At 35.0% G+C, this 17,981-nt stretch overlaps 2 protein-coding genes, 1 long non-coding RNA gene and 1 other non-coding gene across 4 annotated transcripts; 2 read left to right on the top strand and 2 right to left on the bottom strand.

Annotated features, from left to right (window-relative positions):
* Window positions 1–202: 202 nt before the first annotated feature.
* LOC133697552 (uncharacterized) lies at window positions 203–2,204 on the top strand. Its single transcript, XR_009842894.1, has 2 exons — window positions 203–462; window positions 569–2,204. It is a non-coding gene; the product is annotated as an uncharacterized LOC133697552 (long non-coding RNA).
* LOC133697550 (probable serine/threonine-protein phosphatase 2A regulatory subunit B'' subunit TON2) lies at window positions 1,622–7,173 on the bottom strand. The gene is made up of 12 exons (XM_062120181.1): window positions 6,779–7,173; window positions 6,398–6,489; window positions 6,070–6,132; window positions 5,869–5,967; window positions 5,406–5,564; window positions 5,230–5,301; window positions 4,957–5,089; window positions 4,226–4,290; window positions 3,377–3,452; window positions 2,766–2,867; window positions 2,453–2,645; window positions 1,622–2,052 (listed from the first exon to the last, which is right to left on the bottom strand). Exons 1-12 carry the CDS (start codon window positions 6,915–6,917, stop codon window positions 1,815–1,817), a joined length of 1,431 nt encoding a protein of 476 aa, XP_061976165.1. The 5' UTR covers window positions 6,918–7,173; the 3' UTR covers window positions 1,622–1,814.
* On the bottom strand, window positions 2,181–2,295 carry LOC133698080 (small nucleolar RNA snoR104). The gene has a single exon (XR_009843004.1). It is a non-coding gene; the product is annotated as a small nucleolar RNA snoR104 (small nucleolar RNA).
* Window positions 7,174–11,875: 4,702 nt separating the features above from the next.
* Window positions 11,876–16,798, top strand: LOC133697628 (GTP-binding protein OBGC, chloroplastic). The gene is made up of 7 exons (XM_062120319.1): window positions 11,876–12,970; window positions 13,338–13,611; window positions 14,085–14,376; window positions 14,515–14,674; window positions 15,512–15,620; window positions 16,121–16,240; window positions 16,477–16,798. Exons 1-6 carry the CDS (start codon window positions 11,910–11,912, stop codon window positions 16,214–16,216), a joined length of 1,992 nt encoding a protein of 663 aa, XP_061976303.1. The 5' UTR covers window positions 11,876–11,909; the 3' UTR covers window positions 16,217–16,240; window positions 16,477–16,798.
* Window positions 16,799–17,981: the final 1,183 nt, after the last annotated feature.

Here is a 17,981-nt window from a genome sequence, read left to right as displayed (position 1 = left end):
ACACACCTCTTCACTTGCACTGCCCTCACTAATCACTAATTGTCTCCATTTATAGGAGGAAGGAGAGCAGAAAGGAGAGCCTTGAAACATGCCACTAATTGTGGCACTAACCACTAATGGTGTTTCCACTAAGCATAGTGATGGGGTATTGATATTATCAATAAAATCTAGACAAATCTCCACACTAATTTCATGTTTTTGAACTTTCAGAATATATCAAGAGATGGTTTCATGAAACAAAGAATACTGCAGAGGATAGAACCGTGGATTCAAAGGGCTACAGACCATCCTTGAGGACCCAGATCCATCCGTTATTGTTCATCTTGCCTCCTCTCTTTTTGTTGCAAGCCTTGGGCTCAAGTCCGATGCTCAGTCAGGACAGCTTGGTGTTGAAGACAACTTTCTTGAACGGTTGCAACCTTTTTTGCGTGGTTGGGCGAACACGATTTGGCATGAGCTAAGGTACACAATTTAAATACAATTGCATCACTTTCAGACTTCCAACTTCATCTGTAAGATAATGTAAAATTTACGTTAACATTATAGTGAGAATAAAATGTCCTGGTAGATGTTTTGCAGGAAGCGTCTTACCATGGAAACATATGACTCAGTGGTTGAGTACAACCAAAACAGCCACAACTAACGCCACAGACACAGCTATAACTTTCCCAAACAAACCCCAAGTGTGCAATGTAATTTGGCTCATTTCTGTCTTTAGCCTTGTTGCATTTGGAGTAGCACTGAAGCTATGAAGCTATGCTAGGAGCCTCACTGGCTGAGGCATCAAGACTTCTTATGATTGAAAGTCGTTTGTGGTTCGTGTGAACTTCTCCGTGATAATTTCGCAAGCATTTGCTCAATTGCATGAATAATCATCATATAGGTAGCTCTGTTGTTGCTGGAGAATGAGCCAAATTTTGTGGATAAAGATGCTCAACTGGGGGTGGAATTTGAGTTGGAACATGGAGATACAATGCCGAGGATCTTGCCAGTGGTAAAGCAGGAAGCAAAGTTCTCTTGGAAAGGATGCAGAAATGATGTGCTGGTCCTACCAAGCATGATCAGCAGATGCATTGAGCGCAGCTTCTCAATGATTTCCGGTGGAATGGGCTGCTCTTCTTTGTTTTGGGGAAGGTGGGGAAGGAAGGGGTCGGGCTTTCAGTGTACATCTTTCCTTTTCTTTCTTTCTTTCTTTCTTGGTTTAAACTCTCGATCTAAACATCTCATGGTTGGTTTAAGCTGGCTGCCCTTGTAAGAAAGGATCATTTCATAAAGACAGACTGATTATAAGGTAAAAAAGTAATTGTTTGAATCCTGAAAGAGATCCCAGGTAGTGGCCAGATCCTGTACGCAAAGAAGTGCATGGATGTGGATCCCATTTGCCTCTGGAAACGGGAGAACCTGAGACATGCGAGTCAGCGTATTCTGAAAGAACCCCCCATGCAATGTAAGGTTTTATTTTGTGCAATTTGACAGTTGAACTATGAATAGGCATCAACTCTCTGTATTCTGACTCAAGAAATTGGAGAGCACTAGCTTTCTTTTCTGATAGTTCTTTATTTCTGACAGGGGCATCTCTACTTTTGTCAACCTAGTATTTCTACTTAGTAGGGGCCAAAAGGAAAAAGAAACTTCCTCTCGGAACAGTCTGTTATACTGCCAGCTCGTCACTATCAGAATGCATCAATTGTTACAGCTTTTTACATGACATTAGCTCATAAAAGCACACATCAAACAATACATTCTCTCTGAATCCCAAGGAAAGAAACGGATTTGTGTTAGTGCATGAATGGCTTCTAGATAGCAGATCACTGTCACTCTTCTTCTGGTTCTTCCTCTTCCTGGAGAAGATTTTCTCTATTATCATGTGCCCAAAAACCACGCACATCTATAAGCATGCTGGCTACAGTCCCTCCTTGTTTGCAAGCTAGCAGATCAGCGAGTGTAATCCTCAATGGGTCAGCTGGCTTGACCATATCCCATATTTCATCCCTCACATCCTCAATGCACAATTCATAGTTACCGCCCTCGATCCATTTCTGGTGTACATCTCTGTTTGACAAGTAAAAAACTTGTTTAAGTGGGACGATGTTTATACCAACAGCTGAAACTGTAAAAATCAAAAGGACCAGTGGATGTTAACTGTGATCTTTATGTGCCTTTCAATCTAATATCTAGGTTCATGTCTCTGAACATTTGAGGCTTGCAGAATTGCTTAAGCACTACAAGCAGGAAACCACAGAGTTTTCTCTAGGAAGGTTGTATCAGGTAGCTCTCAGCTTTTAGATGCTCCCTTTCTTTACTTCCATGTTTTTTTAAAATTGGTTGCTCATGATGAAAATTGAAGTTTCACAAACTCGCTCTTAGCAACCAAAGAAGACAAAAATAAAAACAAACATGAAAATTGAAGCAATGCAGTTCAGGCCAACTTAAATGCTGAAAGAATGCTCACCTGAAAAGTGAGTGAATATCAGGAGTGATGAGAAATCCCCGTCCACTAAGATCAAGACAACGAAATAAATATGTCAACCCTTCAGGAGTGTCTTTGTTTTCTAATGCCAAAACAAAGTCAAGAAAACTTTCAAAGTCCATCTCCCGAGTATTCCCTCCACCACCTTTTCCACGGCGGACATGCTCATCATACACTATCAAAAGCATAACAAACACGGAATGGAGACAATAATCTCAGGGGAAATTACATTCTTAAGATAAGAAACCAAAAGGTCTAGCATTATAGATTCTGATAGGAGAATAAGAACTCCTACCTCTCTCAATAAAGATTCCTGTCAGCGTACCATCTGCATATTCTCCAAGTTCTTGCTTGCTCAGTGTTCCATTCATATCTTTATCAAGGGCAAGGAACATATCTACAGAGGAATGAACCGTGATTAGATACACAACTAAGACTCAACCTCATGCTCCAAGCCAAATCACAATATTTCCTGAAACGTGGATCATCAAATCTACACCTTGTAAACTCATAGTCAATCGTTCTGCATCACTAACCACTAGCAATTTCAATCGATGTACCTTGTAGAAATAGTTAACAGATGAACCTCAAGAGAGTTTACATTCACTTCTTTCTTTCCTCTGCCCTGGACTCTCAGCTACTATCAATCATTTACTCATATATTGCCTACCTCTTTTGTGATGTTTATCATAATCTTATGTCATTACCACTTGATAATTTGATGATTATCAAACTGCACTGATCTCTATTTAATGCTTAATCACAAAGTTGAGAAGGCTTGTAAATGAATGCACGCACACATCAAACCATCACAAAAAAAAAAACAACTAAATAAACAGACAGACAACAGTTTAGTAGTAGTTTGGACGAGAATAAAAAAGGACAATAAAAATTCAAACCACTCACCACATATGCGTTGTGCGGATGTCAAAGAAAACCAATTTTCAGCTTGTTCACTGTCAGTGACTTCCTCCTCACTTTCCTATTTGTAGACAGAGGTTAGAATGAAAACTTAGATACCAAGATGTATGGGGTTATTCACACACAGTACTGTCTTGCACTTCTTTAACTGGATGTAGAGAATGGAAGAGGCATACTATAATGCATTTAAGCACTAATTATTTATCAGATAAAGAAAGCAGGAAAGAACTGGGCATTTGTATTCCCTTGTAACAAGCAACGACAACATTCAAGTCAATTATATTTCTAAGAAAATCATCTCTAGGCAAACAAGTTCTATTTCTAGCATTCTACAGTAAAATGACTTGGAAAGATGTAGCAAGATTTTTGTTTTCAATATTGGAAGTAAAGTAGTGGATGGAATTTGAAAGTAAAAAATCTATGTATCTGAAAGGATTCCTTAGCTGTGTGTATTCTGATAGGATTGTATTCCTTAGATGTATCTGTTAGTTAGTTCCTGACTTATCTTATGTACAACTCATGTATATATATATACTACACAAAATACAACAATGAGACCTACCTGATTTTCCTCGACATCTCTATGTTTCAACTTTCATGACGTCAAGAAAGAAGATCCTAAATTCCCGCAATCTTTTCATTTAGTTTCTTCTTAAATCATATTGGCATAGTCACAGAGTCGTGAAAGAAGGGGGGAAGGCAGGAAAAGGGACAAAACAAATGGAGAATCTAGTAAACGAATTTAGTGTCAGAAAAAAACCAGCAGGTGTAAAACAAATATCAATTGTTTACCCATGCGACTAGAAATTCAAAACATATAAATCTATAACCCACCTGGTGCAATTCCATTAATTCCTGGAGACAGTTGCTAAGAAGCACCTTCTTTATGCAGGCTTTCCCTGTAAAGAAAACTAACCGTCAACTATTATGAAAAGCCAGTTGAAAAGGAAGTTCAGAATACCTTAAAAATAACCATAATCTTACAAAGAGGAAAACCAGACAGAGAAAAGTAACAATCAGACCGTTTAAATCTTTACCCATGTTTCCCCAGCATTCACAATTACAAGAATTTCCATAATCCATACATTAAACTAACATCTTTTAAAGGGCAGATCAATATATGCGTCTGTTTCCCTTTCAGGCCCCGAAAGATTATGCAACTCACTCTTCAAACATTTAGGTGATTGATGTTATCTTCAGCTTATCAAGTTATTTGCAGTAACTTATTATCAGCCTTGGTCATCAGCAAAATGATAACATCTAATGTTAGAATGACTTCAAAATTTGAAACCCCATCCTCACTAAAGTTTGATTTCAAGCGTTTATTTAGCTAGTTAAGAGGAGACCGTGAACTATATGTACCAAAAAGTAAATTCATATTCTATATTCTAATAAAACATTTAAAGAGAACCCACAGATTGTGGTAATAAGCAAACATATGTTATTACTGTAACAATCAAATATCAAGAATGATTACATGAATTAAAGGGGAAATAAATTATCATTATTGAATAACTGAAAAAGGAAAAAACTCTGCTGTAGTAAAAGGGGGTAACCATGCAAACCTCGCCTATGAGGATCACAAAAGAAGAAGAATTTGTGAGCAGCTATGCGACAATACATTTGAATAAATGCAGCAGGCATATCCTGTAGTTGTGCTAAATTAGGGATAAGACCTCGTATGTAAGCCTCCATTTCCTGAAATAGAACAAAGTAGTCCTTTTTTTTATACAAAAGATTGTAAAAGTGAATTACTATAAATGTGTTCATAAAGATCTAATAGTAGGAAGACCCGATAGCCAAATGTGGTGTTAAAAAAAAAATGCATAAAGTCATACATGAGGCTGAAGAAATCCATCAGAATCCTCGTCAAGCTCACTCATATCGATTCTGGCCTGTGTAAGCGAAACCTGAACAACAATGAACAGTAATCAGCGCTCAAAAAGAAAAGGATTAACTTCAATAGAGAGATAAAGTTGTGAATAATAGCATGGTCCTAAAAAGCCCTACTCACAGTGCGCATCACATAAAGGTAAAATGGTAAAATAGCAATTCTTCCGGATTCATCCTTTTCAAACTTCATGAAATTAGATGGGCTGAAAAAGCGCCGGCATTTGGGGCCTATTTGCTCTGTACATACCGAAGCTATGTGACAAAAATCTTCATAATTCATCTACAACATGATAATCCAGAAGATAAGTTAGGTTAAAGTGAAAAAAAATTATTAGGTTATAGAGTAAAACATCATGGAACAAATCTAGCCTAACAAATGTAAATAGCAAAAATAAGTGCCACGGCATCATGAAGTATGTTACCAATGTTTAGCATAACTTCTCATTATCTGATAATGCTAAGCTAGGACATTCTTCAATGAAAACAAGTACAGATTTTAGTAACTGAAATATAGAAATCTGCCAAGCACATAAACAACATTTGGTATGATACAAAAACAGACTGGCACAGCAAGTCTCACAAACCTTTTCTGCACCAGTGGCATCATCGATCACACAATTTTCTCTCAAGCAAACCCACATTGCATCGAGATCATCCGCATTAAGTAAAAGATCTGATTGTTTCTGCAAGAATTGAGTTTATCATGTTACCAATAAAGCATACCAGCATATGCTTAGGCCACCAAAAAGTAACAAGTATAACAAGCAGAAGGGTTAACACAGTACCTTCAAAAAACGATATTTTGCCAGCCTCTGGACTCTATGACTTATTGATCCTTCTTCAGGTTTCTAAGTAAAGAAAACATGAAAACGGATATAAGAAAATCAGCAAATAATAAAGGGAAACACAAAATACCATCACAATAAACAAGTCAAAATCTAAGCTTCCAGTCAATAAAACTCTTCCATTCCATCTAAAACAAGTGAAACCCAGAATTTATTTAGTAAATCCTTAAACGGAAGGACGCACCAAAATTAAAGTTGTAAACTAACAGCCTTGTATCTAGTTATAAAATAGTTTAAAATCAAAAGAAAAGGGCTTCCAGCAACATGCCTTCTTGTAGAAACTTGGTATTGTGCCACCTTCAGCACTCTTTTGTTGCTTCTCTTTGAAAATATCTAGCAATATTCTCTTCGTCTCAAGCTCTACAATCCCAGCGAAAACAAACCAAGTTAGATTTTAATTTTTAGAAACCCAAATATATTTTTGAAGAAAATAACTAATTAGCCTTAATCAACCTATAAATCATCAATCAAAGTAATAGTACAAATCATGCAAACACTGAGAACTCTGATTACAAAATTAAGCAAACAACATTTCACATTGATCGTTATATAAGTACAGTCACAGCTCTAATCTTGCTTCAATTCCATAACCAATTAACAAAAATATACAATTAAGAATAAAAATTAGCTAAGATAATAAGAAACGGACCCATGAGAGCTTCAGATCCGAGCCCGGCACCGGATCCGATGAACCGGCGGAGGTTACGGACCCAAAGCATTGACGAAGCCGGCGGGATTCTCCTCTGAGCTGCCTCGTGGCTCTCGCCATCGCCAGACCCACTGTACATGGCCAAATTACAGTAATCCAAGTTGTCTCGGGAGAGTTCGGAGTTCAAATCGGCGAGTTAAGACACTAGAATTACGTGCATTGCTGATTTGGAAACCAAAGACCCTCGCTCTCTCTCTCTCTTTCTATCTGGTTTTTCGATTTGTTAGCTTCTTCTGTTAGATTCAAAAGTTACGAAGAGACGGAGTTTTTCTTTTACGTGATGTTTTTTTTATTTGGAAATCGAAATTAAGTACAGTTTGAGAGGATTTGCTTTTGGGATGGTTTTATTGTTATGATCGGGTAAAAGTTATTTTATAAATAGTATTTAAAGTTGCTTTAAAAAAATATATATTTTTATCAAGAGTGTGTTTGGTATTGTGATAATTATTGTGGTTGTGATTTAAAAAAAAATATTTCATAAAAAGTAATTTTAGTTGAGGTTGAGTTGAAAAAATATATGTTTGGTTAAAACTGTGGTTGAAATTGAGGTTGAACAAAAAGTAATTTAATGTGTTTGGTTAATAATGCTTTTGAAATTGAGGTTATAAAATAATTTAAAATATATATATATTAATATTTATGGTTTTTAATTTAAATATTATAGATTTAATTATTGCTATTACATCATGAAATAAATCATACTTAATATAAAAAAAAATTTATTGTTCCATTAAACTATCTACAATTCCATTACATACAAAATTCATCCGACAAGAACTACAAAATTATGTAAAATATTATCAGGAATAAAATTGAGATTACAGTACGAGTAAATTTAATTCACTTTAAACTAATTTAAAAAAAAACAAAAAAAATTGTTGTTCACGTTCACATAAACAGTGCGAGTGAAATCAATTAACTGCATTTGTTTTTCAAAAACAAAATTGTTCATTAGTGAACAGTGCGACAATGGAGCATGGCTCCACTGTTCAATGGAAATCACCACGAGAAGCAACAAAATGCTGCTTCTCCAAACCTGCGACACGCTAGTGAAAGTTGGTGGGTCCTACCAAGCAAAATCACATTTTTTTCGTGTTGATATGTGTGTTCACCCGCAACCACATTACCAAACAGTATCTAAAACTGTGGTTAAAATTGAGGTTGAATAAAAAAATAGTTTAATGTGTTTGGTTAATAATGTTTTCCATAACTTCCTGAGCGTGCAATAATATCAGATAAAATATTATCAGGAATAAAATTGGGATTGTGATTAAATTCTGTAAATGTTATGTCATTATGGAATTTTCTTCTAATATAATTATGTAATGTTATTAAATAATATTTAAAACTAGTTTTTCAAATAAAACACAATGCCTGAGAACAAAAATTTTGTTGGATTTTTTTTATTTTACTGGGTAGGACCTAATCCAATGCATTTAGGTTGGGACTAGAACTTGTTCGGGTCATGAACAGTGGAGAGCTGAATTAATTGGCGTGAACAGTGAAGCATCAGTATAAAAATTTTGTTTTTGTTAAACCACGGTCACAGCTGTAATTTAAGTAGGTCCCACCTAAACAAAACTCAGTTTTTAACTTAACTAAACGTTAATATTTGTGGCTGACTCTGAACCTCAACCGCAACCTCAATGTCAAATAGGTACTAAATATTTGGTGTGCGGGTGTGTTTGGAAACTCAAACTGTGTTTTCAAAAATTTTAATTTTTCTTGTTTAAAATAAATTTTATATATATATATTTTTAATTGTTTTGATGTGCTGATATTAAAAATAATTTTTTAAAAAAAAACTTTATTTTGATATATTTTTAAGTGAAAAATACTTTGAACGGCCACTATTATCACATTCCAAATAAACTCTTAATTTATTTTTTATTAAAATTAAAATATATATATATATATATATATATATATATTTAAATTGTTTTTTATAGAATAGCATAAAAGATAATTTTATAAAAATAAAAATATATATTATTTTTAAATAAATATTTTTAAAAGTAATTGTTTAAATCTCAAACGTTACCTGCAAGTTTTTCAAATGTTGATTAAGTCCTGATATTTAACCAATTATACTTAAACACCCCAACATTTATGGTATTATATATTATGCCATTCTACTTTGATTAATAAATTTTGTGGTTTAAATGTCATAACAATTATTTTCCCCTGGCATAAACTTAAAAAACTACAAATTGTTAATTTTATTGATCCTACCTTGTGTGCAATTATTTTCATGGAAAAAAAAAGAGAGACAAATCATGTCCATAGTGGTTTTAAATATAAAAAAGGTTAATCATATCTGAATAATCAAAAGAAAAGAGAGAAAAAAAAGTGAGGTGATGTTATCGTGGAAACAGTACGAGAGTATTTAGAGCATGATAATAATTATTTTTTTAAGTTTTTTTATTTTAAAATGCATTAAAATAATTTATTTTTAAAAAATTATTTTTAACATTAACACGTTAAAATTATATGAAAACATAAAAAAATATTAATTTAAAATAAAGAAAAAATTAAAAGTATTTCTAATTTTTTTAAAACAATTTTAAAATACAAAAACAAGTAAATCTTATATTACATTACAACATACTCTAAACCGTGTGGGGGAATCATTGTTCCCCCACACACAAAACTGTGGATTACAACAGTAATCCACAGTGTTTTCCCTTTTTTTTGCTAACTTTTTTCATTTTTCTTTTTTTTTCAAAATTATTTGCTTTCCAACTTTCCTATTTTTTCTTTTTTTTTTCATTTATTATTTGTTTTTCCAAACTTATTTTTGTTGATTTTACTTTTTAAATATTGACCTGGTTAAAATTTTTACTTTGTAATTTTTTTCTTTAAAATACTGTGGATTGTTGTGATGTTTTTCCACATAATTTTTCTATTTTATTTCTTTTTTTTTTAAATTATATTTGTCGATTTTTTTTTAATATGGAGCTAATTGAGAATTTAGTTTTGTAATTTTTTTCTTTAAAACATTGTTGATTGCTACAGTGTTTCTCCGCATGGTTTTTTTAAGATTTTCTTCGAAATTATCTTTATTTTATTTTATTTTTTAATATTGAGCTGGTTAATAATTACAGTTACAATATGTGAGGAAAGCACTGTAACTTTCCTTGAAAATTATTGTTGATTACTACAATGTTTTTTCCCTTATGGTTTTTTTTTCTGTTTTTGTTATGTTTTTCTCTAAAATTATCTTTGTCAATTTTATTTTTTAAATATTAAGCTGGTTAAGAATTGCTATTACAAGTAAATACAAGTTTTTCCTCACAAAACACTATGGATTGATACAGTTTTTCTTCACATGATTTTTTTTTCCAGTTTCTTTTGTGTTTTCTTTTTTTGTGATATTTTTTTTCAAAATTATCTTCGTTTATTTTTTTTTAATATTGAGTTGGTTAGAATTTAACTTTGTAATAAAGCTTAATCATGCGAGGAAAGCATTGTAGTTTTGCTCATAAAACATTATGGATTGCTACAGTGTCTATCCACATGGTTTTTTTTTGTTATAATTTTTTTCAAATTATCTTTTTCAATTTTATTTTTTTAATATTGAGTTGTTTGTGAATTACAATTACAAGTTGTTACAAATAAGGCTAAATCATGTGGGGAAGCACTGTAGCTTTCATCACGAAACACTGTGAATTGCTACAGTGTTTCCAACATGATTTTTTTTTTCCTTTTTTTGCTGTTTGTTTTGTTATTTTTTTTCTAAAATTGCCTCTGTCGATTTTTTTTAAAATATTGAGCTGATTAAGAATTTAGCTTTGTAATTTTTTTTCTTTAAAACACTGTGAATTGTTGCTGTGTTTTTCCATGTGATTTTTTTATAATTTTTTTCCAAAATTATCATTGTCGATTTTTTTTTAAATATTGAGTTGGTTAAGAATTATAATTACAATAAAGCTAAATCATATGAGGAAAGCGTTGTAGTTTTTCTCACAAAACACTGTGGATTGCTACAATATTTCTCTAAATGGTTTTTTATTTTATTTTATTGGGAAAAACGCTATAGTTTTCCTTACAAAACATTGTCAATTGCTACAACGTTTTTTCTCATAGGTTTTTTTCCTTCCAAAATTATCTTTGTTGATTTTTTTTTTAATATTAAGTTGGTAGAGAATTTAACTTTGTAATTTTTTTTCTTTTTATTAACTGAAAAGTTAAATCATGTGGCGAAAACACTGTATCTTTTCTCACAAAACACTAGAGAATGCTACAAATCATTTTGATCAGTCTCTAAGTTTTTGATCACTAACACAACTTTTTTTTTCGTCATGAAATATTTGCTCCATCATACCTTTAATTTCTATTACTTATCTAGCGTTGGTTCACAATTATAACACTATCAAGTGTATTTATTTTATAAGCCCGCGACAGTACGCGGGCATATCATGTCATATATATACTGTAATGGATCACAACAGAGTTTTTGTGTGTATTGCTTTGAGATGGCTTAGATGTTTGATTCTAGCTTGGGTTATGTTGATGTTGTTCTTTGGAGTGGTTTTATGACGCTTGTATTTTTTGTTCTTCGTTGTACACATGTGTGGATTGCCTGTTTTTTATTTAAAAATATATTATTATTTTTAAAAAATTATTTTTAATATCAACATTAAAATGATATAAATAAATAAATTAAAAAAATCAATAAAAAAAATTTTTATTTTTTTTTAAATACTTGAAAAAAATAGCTATGCCTCTGTAAAAAAATAAAAAAATAGTTGTATTTAAGTTTCTACGTACAAAATCAAATCGTTATAATTTAATCGGATGTCCTAAAGAAGTCTATAATTTTGGGTAGATTATGCTTGTCGACAATTTACCCTTGGATTGTAAGAAAATATCTCCTGCAACTGGAGGGTCACTCTTCGAAGTCTTACTTGCAGAGACGCAAGAATTAGTCAATTAAGGGCTATTTGGATACAATTCAAAAGTAGAGGATCTATTTTTACCAGATGTACAAGTAAAGGGATGGAATTCATCCCATAAAAAATAAAATTATAAACAGAGGGACAAACAGGATCGATATCCAGTAAGCACGGAAATGGCTTCCATATCCACAATAACCACCTCCTCCTTTATTTCTCTCCAAGCAATTTCCCGCCCTAAATCCCCAAAATCTAACCCTATCCCTAGCAAAGCCTCACCAAGAAACCCTAATTCCAACCGAAACCGCAAGCTCAAACCTCAAAAGGCAAAATTCAAATCCCCGCCTCAGACAATCACTTCCACCGCCGGCGAAGCCACTAGTTACACTTGCTTACCTCCTCTAGAAGACTTCACAGTCCCGTCGTTGAACCTAGGATCTAGACCACCAGAAGAAATCAAGCTCTCTGATGCTAATGTAGTCAAACAGGATAGTGACAGTGAATCGCAGCGTTTGGGGACCGAAGATGGAATGGATGGTGATTTACGTGTGGATTACGGGCGATTTGAAGTTAATACACATTTCGAAGAGGACGCGGATTATGAGTATGAAAGCGAGGAGGAGGAGGAAGAAGAAGAAACAGTGAATGGCAAAAGTGTTAATAGTTATAATAGTGATGGTTTTTATGAAGGAGAAGAGTTGGGGGAGTTTGCTGACGGAGAGAATGTGAGTTTGTCAGATTTCGAGGGTGAAGAAGAAGGTGTGAAGGAGAAGGGAGTGCCGGCTGTAATGCGGTGTTTTGACCGGGCGAAAATCTATGTCAAAGCCGGAGATGGTGGGAATGGAGTGGTGGCTTTTCGGCGCGAGAAATTTGTGCCACTGGGAGGACCGTCGGGAGGGGATGGAGGGAGAGGAGGGAACGTGTATCTAGAAGTTGATAGCTCGATAAATTCTTTATTGCCATTTAGGAATAGAGTGCATTATAGGGCGGGGAGAGGGTCTCACGGTCAAGGGTCATGCATGGGTGGAGCGAAAGGAGAGGATATCGTGGTGAAAGTGCCGCCGGGGACGGTTGTTAGGGAGGCTGGGAATGAGGAGGTTTTGTTGGAGTTGTTGTCTCCAGGACAAAGGGCTTTGGTTTTGCCTGGTGGGAGAGGCGGGAGAGGGAATGCTGCATTTAAGTGTGGGAGTAATAAGGTACCTAGGATTGCCGAAAATGGTGAAGAGGGTTCGGAAATGTGAGTATATTTTTAATTGTGATTTGTGTTTTACCATTATGTGTTTTGGCTGCCTTTTATTGGTTGCCTTTTGAATTGTGTTGTGATTGCGTGTGTGCTATAAATTGTGTCTTCTTAAGCCTTTGAAATGATTTGTTAGCTTAGCGTTGTTGTTCCAATGGGTTTCGTAGTACTATGATTTATTTTCGTTGATCTTGCTTTGCTTTGATTAAAGTGATCGTGATGAGAATGGTTGATTAAAGCGTCAAGGTCAACATGATAAAGTTGTTAAATCTCATAGTTCGTCGGGCTTAAGGGATGTAGCTATATGTTCTGGAAGAGTTTGTTTTGATACGTGCTCATTAGAATTAATGTCATGCATGAACAGGTGGTTGGAGCTGGAGCTAAAGCTGGTCGCTGATGTTGGAATAGTGGGTGCTCCAAATGCTGGGAAAAGCACACTTTTGAGTGTCATAAGTGCTGCACAGCCAGCAATAGCGAATTATCCTTTTACTACTCTACTTCCTAACCTGGGTGTAGTTTCATTTGATTATGACTCTACAATGGTAGTAGCAGACCTTCCAGGTTTACTTGAAGGAGCACATCGGGGTTTTGGCCTAGGTCACGAGTTTCTACGACACACAGAAAGGTGTTCTGCCCTGGTACAGGCTTTCTATCATGAACTGCAACTAATTTAATGATGCGATTTATAGAGAAATTCATTTTCCTGTTGTGATTGTAACAGTAAATTATTCTACTTTGAGCTTGTCATGTTATGTTTCACATCCTTACCTTATTCTATAAGATTCTCTATCCTCAAGTCTTTGGGTCACTGGAAATGACGTGACGTGCAAAATGTTTTTCTGATATTTGTGTCAGTGACTCTATGCATGGTGTAAGAAGATAAAAATTTGGCTCATGTTGATGAAAACAGCAGTGATTTTAAAGAGAGCTCATGAATGATAATTGAAGTGATGGTAACAATGTGATCCATATCTACTATCTCTTCACCCATGGTTCTATTATTTTCCTTCATTCCTTATCTTTTACATTAAGGATATTTGGATGGGTCTCACCCTCCTATTATTTGTTTGATATTTCAACTGACGGAATCTACATTGTTTTGGACTCCCAGGTACATGTTGTTGATGGATCTTCACAGCAGCCAGAATTCGAATTTGATGCTGTTCGTCTTGAGCTGGAAATGTTTAGTCCTGAACTTGCGGAGAAGCCTTATGTAGTTGCCTATAACAAAATGGACCTTCCAGAGGCATATGAAAACTGGCAGTTATTCAAGGAAAAGCTAGAAGCACGTGGGATTGAGACTTTTTGCATGAGTGCTGTGAAGAGAGAAGGGACACATGAAGTGATTTGTGCTGCTCATAAGCTTCTGCAAGAAAGTAAAGAAGCCAATAAGGGGTCTGAAGGTCAAATTTCTACTTTCTATTTTTTTTAAAAAATTGACTTTAATATGGCCTATTGATCATGCTAGAGTACTCAAAATTATGTTGCATATCCATTATTTTCAACCCTACAATGTCTTGAAGAGTTTTCATCTGTGTTAGGTTGGACCCATCCGATAAATTTGAATCATGTAGCTGATATGGTACAAAGGCAGCGAAGAGCTCCTATTAATGACTTTGAAATCTCTTATGACAATGCGTCTAAAACATGGCAAGTAGTTGGGGCTGGATTGCAACGTTTTGTTCAGATGACAAATTGGCGGTGGGCTATGAACTTCTCACTCTGATTACTTCTCACTATATTTTTCAGTCACCTCTTTTCTTGTGTTAGCATCTTTGGTCGATAATGGTCAAATATGATTTCAGATTATACTGTATGTATTGATGTGTTTTCTGTCTGGACATATGTAACTCTCCCTGTAAACCTAGCAAAGTAATGCTGACCGAGTTAGGTTTCAGTCCAGATACAGGAAGGGTGCAAAATCCACATACACCATTTTTTTTAGTGGAATCTCAAATAGAATTTTCTTATTCTGTTTTCTATCTTGGCCAATGGATTACCATACCACAAACCTGCATTGTTTACCTGGTTTGGTTATTTCAGTTGACATGAACATTTGTGGTTGCTAGTATCCGTTCCAATGATTAGGCTCACTAGAACATTGCCAGAATGAATGGAACTTGTTACAAATCATCAGCGAATGGGTAACTTTGATAGTGTGCTATTCTCATTTCTGTATTATTGTTTGCCTTTTTAGTTGCCTGCTTTTTATAAGGATCCTATGGGTTGGAAAAAAATCTCCATCTTGTTTTAATAACTTGGATTTATTCAACTGCTTCTATTTTCTACTAAGAATCAATTTTCTCTTGTTTGTTTGTAGATTTACATCTATGATTTGGTTGCTACTCTAGGATAGGACATAATTTGCCCGAACTTGAATGCTTGTGCATGATCATTACTTCATGCCATGCTTGTCAGTTTCCATTAGATCTGGCATATTCTGGAATGCATATCTTGCATTTTTGAGATAATAGCCTTTCCTTCTGGTTGTCTTACTCCATTTTGCATCTGAAGTATTTAACGTATAATTTTGAACAGATATAAAGATTCTGACACAAGATTCCAACATGTGTTGGAGGCTTGTGGCGTGAACAAGTCACTCTTGAAGATGGGAGTCAAGGAAGGTGACACTGTGATTGTTGGAGAGGTGCGTGGAGCTTTATATCCTCTCACTGCAGCATCTTCCCCCTCCCAGTGATGCATCACCTTAGTAGCACTCCATGACATCCTTAAACTCTCTCTCTCTCTCTCTCTCTCTCTCACACACACACACACACACACACACACACAGAGACATGCATGTGCTCAAAGTATGTTTTCTCTTTGATTCTAGTATGCTAACTTCCATCATGATTAGTTGCCATTGACATCAATGAGACCATGTATTTCAGGTAGTTACATAGTCAAGTTCGAGTCTTTAATTGAAGTACTCAAGCTTGTAACTATTCCAACAGAGATTCCACTTTTCAAGTGGAAAACAGCTCATGTTTCTTAAAATATCCTTGCACTCTTTTCTCAAGCCAACCTTGTGTCTACCTGAAGTTCTTTCTCAATGATTGCTCATTCTAACCCATTGTTGGCAGAACCTCATTCTAACCCATTGTTGGCAGAATTCTGATTGATCATATCCTCTTTAATTCCTTCCAGATGGAAATGGTGTGGCATGACTATCCTCAGAGGTCTGGTCTATCGAAAGTGAAGAGGGGGTCATTTGATCCAACCAAATGGCCAGAGTGGAAGTAACCCTCCAGTTCTTAATACCAAGAGGTATAGTGACTGAAATTTCTTAGTATTGTGATCATAATGATAGAATACCTGCATAGAGCAAAGAAAGTGTGAACACATTTATTTATTGCTTTTCTGCTTGTTGACAAAAATGGGGACTTGTTCAGAGAATAGCAAACCTTTGCCTTGAATATTTGAAAGTAAACCCCTACAATAAAAACATGTCTTCCGGGAAGATGTGATACCAGTGCCTTGTTTCATTCTGGTCTCTGATACAGGATATCTGAAGCTGGAGATTTTGCACTCAATCTTTCAAATTAATGGAGTTGCCTCTAGCAAAGGAAAATGTAAGTGGAGTTCAAAGCTCAGGTGGCCCAATCCTGTTGTTGATAATGAGATCTCTTGAGATAGTGAACTTGAATCATAGATTCAGTACAAAGTGCTAGAGGTCAGTGATCAAATCATTTATTCTTTTGTTATTAGCAGGGGCAATTGTTTAGTCAATCATGCTTAAATTGTAATAACTAAATAGGTGGTTTGCGCTACGCCGCGGGCCTGGTTAAATTTTTCCCAACGTAAAAAAGGGAATGTTCAGGCAAAGTAAGTGCTCTACAAGAAAAAACTGATAAATGGAGATTTGAAATAATCTGATTGAGCTGGAATTATAAATGGGAATTTGAAATAAACTATGGACACATTAAAATGTTTCGGTCCTATGTACATGGGGAAAGCTTTACATACGCTGGAATTCCATGGATGCACATGAATAGTTTCCCAACAAAAAACCAAGCATGGCTTGTAAACAAAGTGAAAGCTAGAATAGAACAAAAACTTGCTGGAGCAGTTATGGCAGAGCTGCAATTTCCCCGGCCCTGTTATGGGTGGTGGAAGGCAGCCTTAGGCTCAAGAAACAATCTGTGCAATCCAGCACAAAACAACAAAGCCACAGAACTTGCATTGTCTCATTGCACAGGCTTTAATCAATTTTAGATTAGCAACAAGTGCATATAACGTCAAAGAAATTTGACTTAAAAACAGAGGAAGAAAAGCTCTGAGAGACCTGGTGCTCTCTTCAAACTGATATCTAGTAACCGAAGTTGAAGTTTTAAAAGAATGCAATGCGAGGCACATACAGATCTTGCAAAAAACAGCTACACATACATACCACAGCTGCAAGCAAGGTTCAAAACCTAGTCTTAAACGAAATGTATTTCTCCACACAACTTCTATACAAAATAGAGGAACCTATCTACCAACATCGTTATTCTTGAGGTAGCCCCTTAATAAAAGAGAATGGGAGTTTCCATTCCTTTTGGTTCTGACGTGATGATTGTTCCTTTTCTACGTAGCACTCATGTTCCCATAAACCCTAATTACTTGTTTCATGTGTCCTCTAGCCATGCTCCTACACCCACGGGAGTAAATGATATCCTTTTCAATCTCAAGGTTTCCCTACTATAAGTGAGGAATAAATGGGGGATAATAGAGACCATTATCCAGGGGAGGTCTACACTAGGATTTAATGGATTAGATGCGATTGAGACATTAAATAAACTTCTCACCTTTTCTTCGGATGTGGAAGGATTAACTGACTCAAGCTTCCAGCGCCGCTTGGTCATTATTAGACAGATAGCTATTTAGGTAAGATAGCAAATTAAGTCAATTTTTTGTCCATTTTATTATGCTATTTTGAAAGATATGAACTTATTCTATCTCTTTGGTTAATTAGACCTTTATAATATGTGTCAACTCCAAGAGCAGGTGGGCTGAGGAGAGAAAGGCC

Source organism: Populus nigra, chromosome 6 (genome assembly GCF_951802175.1).
Source record: "Populus nigra chromosome 6, ddPopNigr1.1, whole genome shotgun sequence".
Classification (NCBI taxonomy): Eukaryota; Viridiplantae; Streptophyta; class Magnoliopsida; order Malpighiales; family Salicaceae; genus Populus; species Populus nigra.
This window is presented reverse-complemented; position numbering and strand designations above follow the sequence as displayed.

Excerpts from the sequence above, each read along its gene's own strand:
- LOC133697550 (XM_062120181.1), bottom strand. The coding sequence starts at position 6,917 with ATGTACAGTGGGTCTGGCGATGGCGAGAGCCACGAGGCAGCTCAGAGG. Across the intron at positions 4,291-4,956 it reads TTGTGATCCTCATAGGCGAG|GGAAAGCCTGCATAAAGAAG; the intron begins GTTTGCATGGTT and ends TTTTCTTTACAG. Across the intron at positions 2,868-3,376 it reads ATCCGCACAACGCATATGTG|ATATGTTCCTTGCCCTTGAT; the intron begins GTGAGTGGTTTG and ends ATTCCTCTGTAG.
- LOC133697628 (XM_062120319.1), top strand. The coding sequence starts at position 11,910 with ATGGCTTCCATATCCACAATAACCACCTCCTCCTTTATTTCTCTCCAA. Across the intron at positions 14,377-14,514 it reads AGCCAATAAGGGGTCTGAAG|GTTGGACCCATCCGATAAAT; the intron begins GTCAAATTTCTA and ends CATCTGTGTTAG. Across the intron at positions 14,675-15,511 it reads GTTCAGATGACAAATTGGCG|ATATAAAGATTCTGACACAA; the intron begins GTGGGCTATGAA and ends AATTTTGAACAG.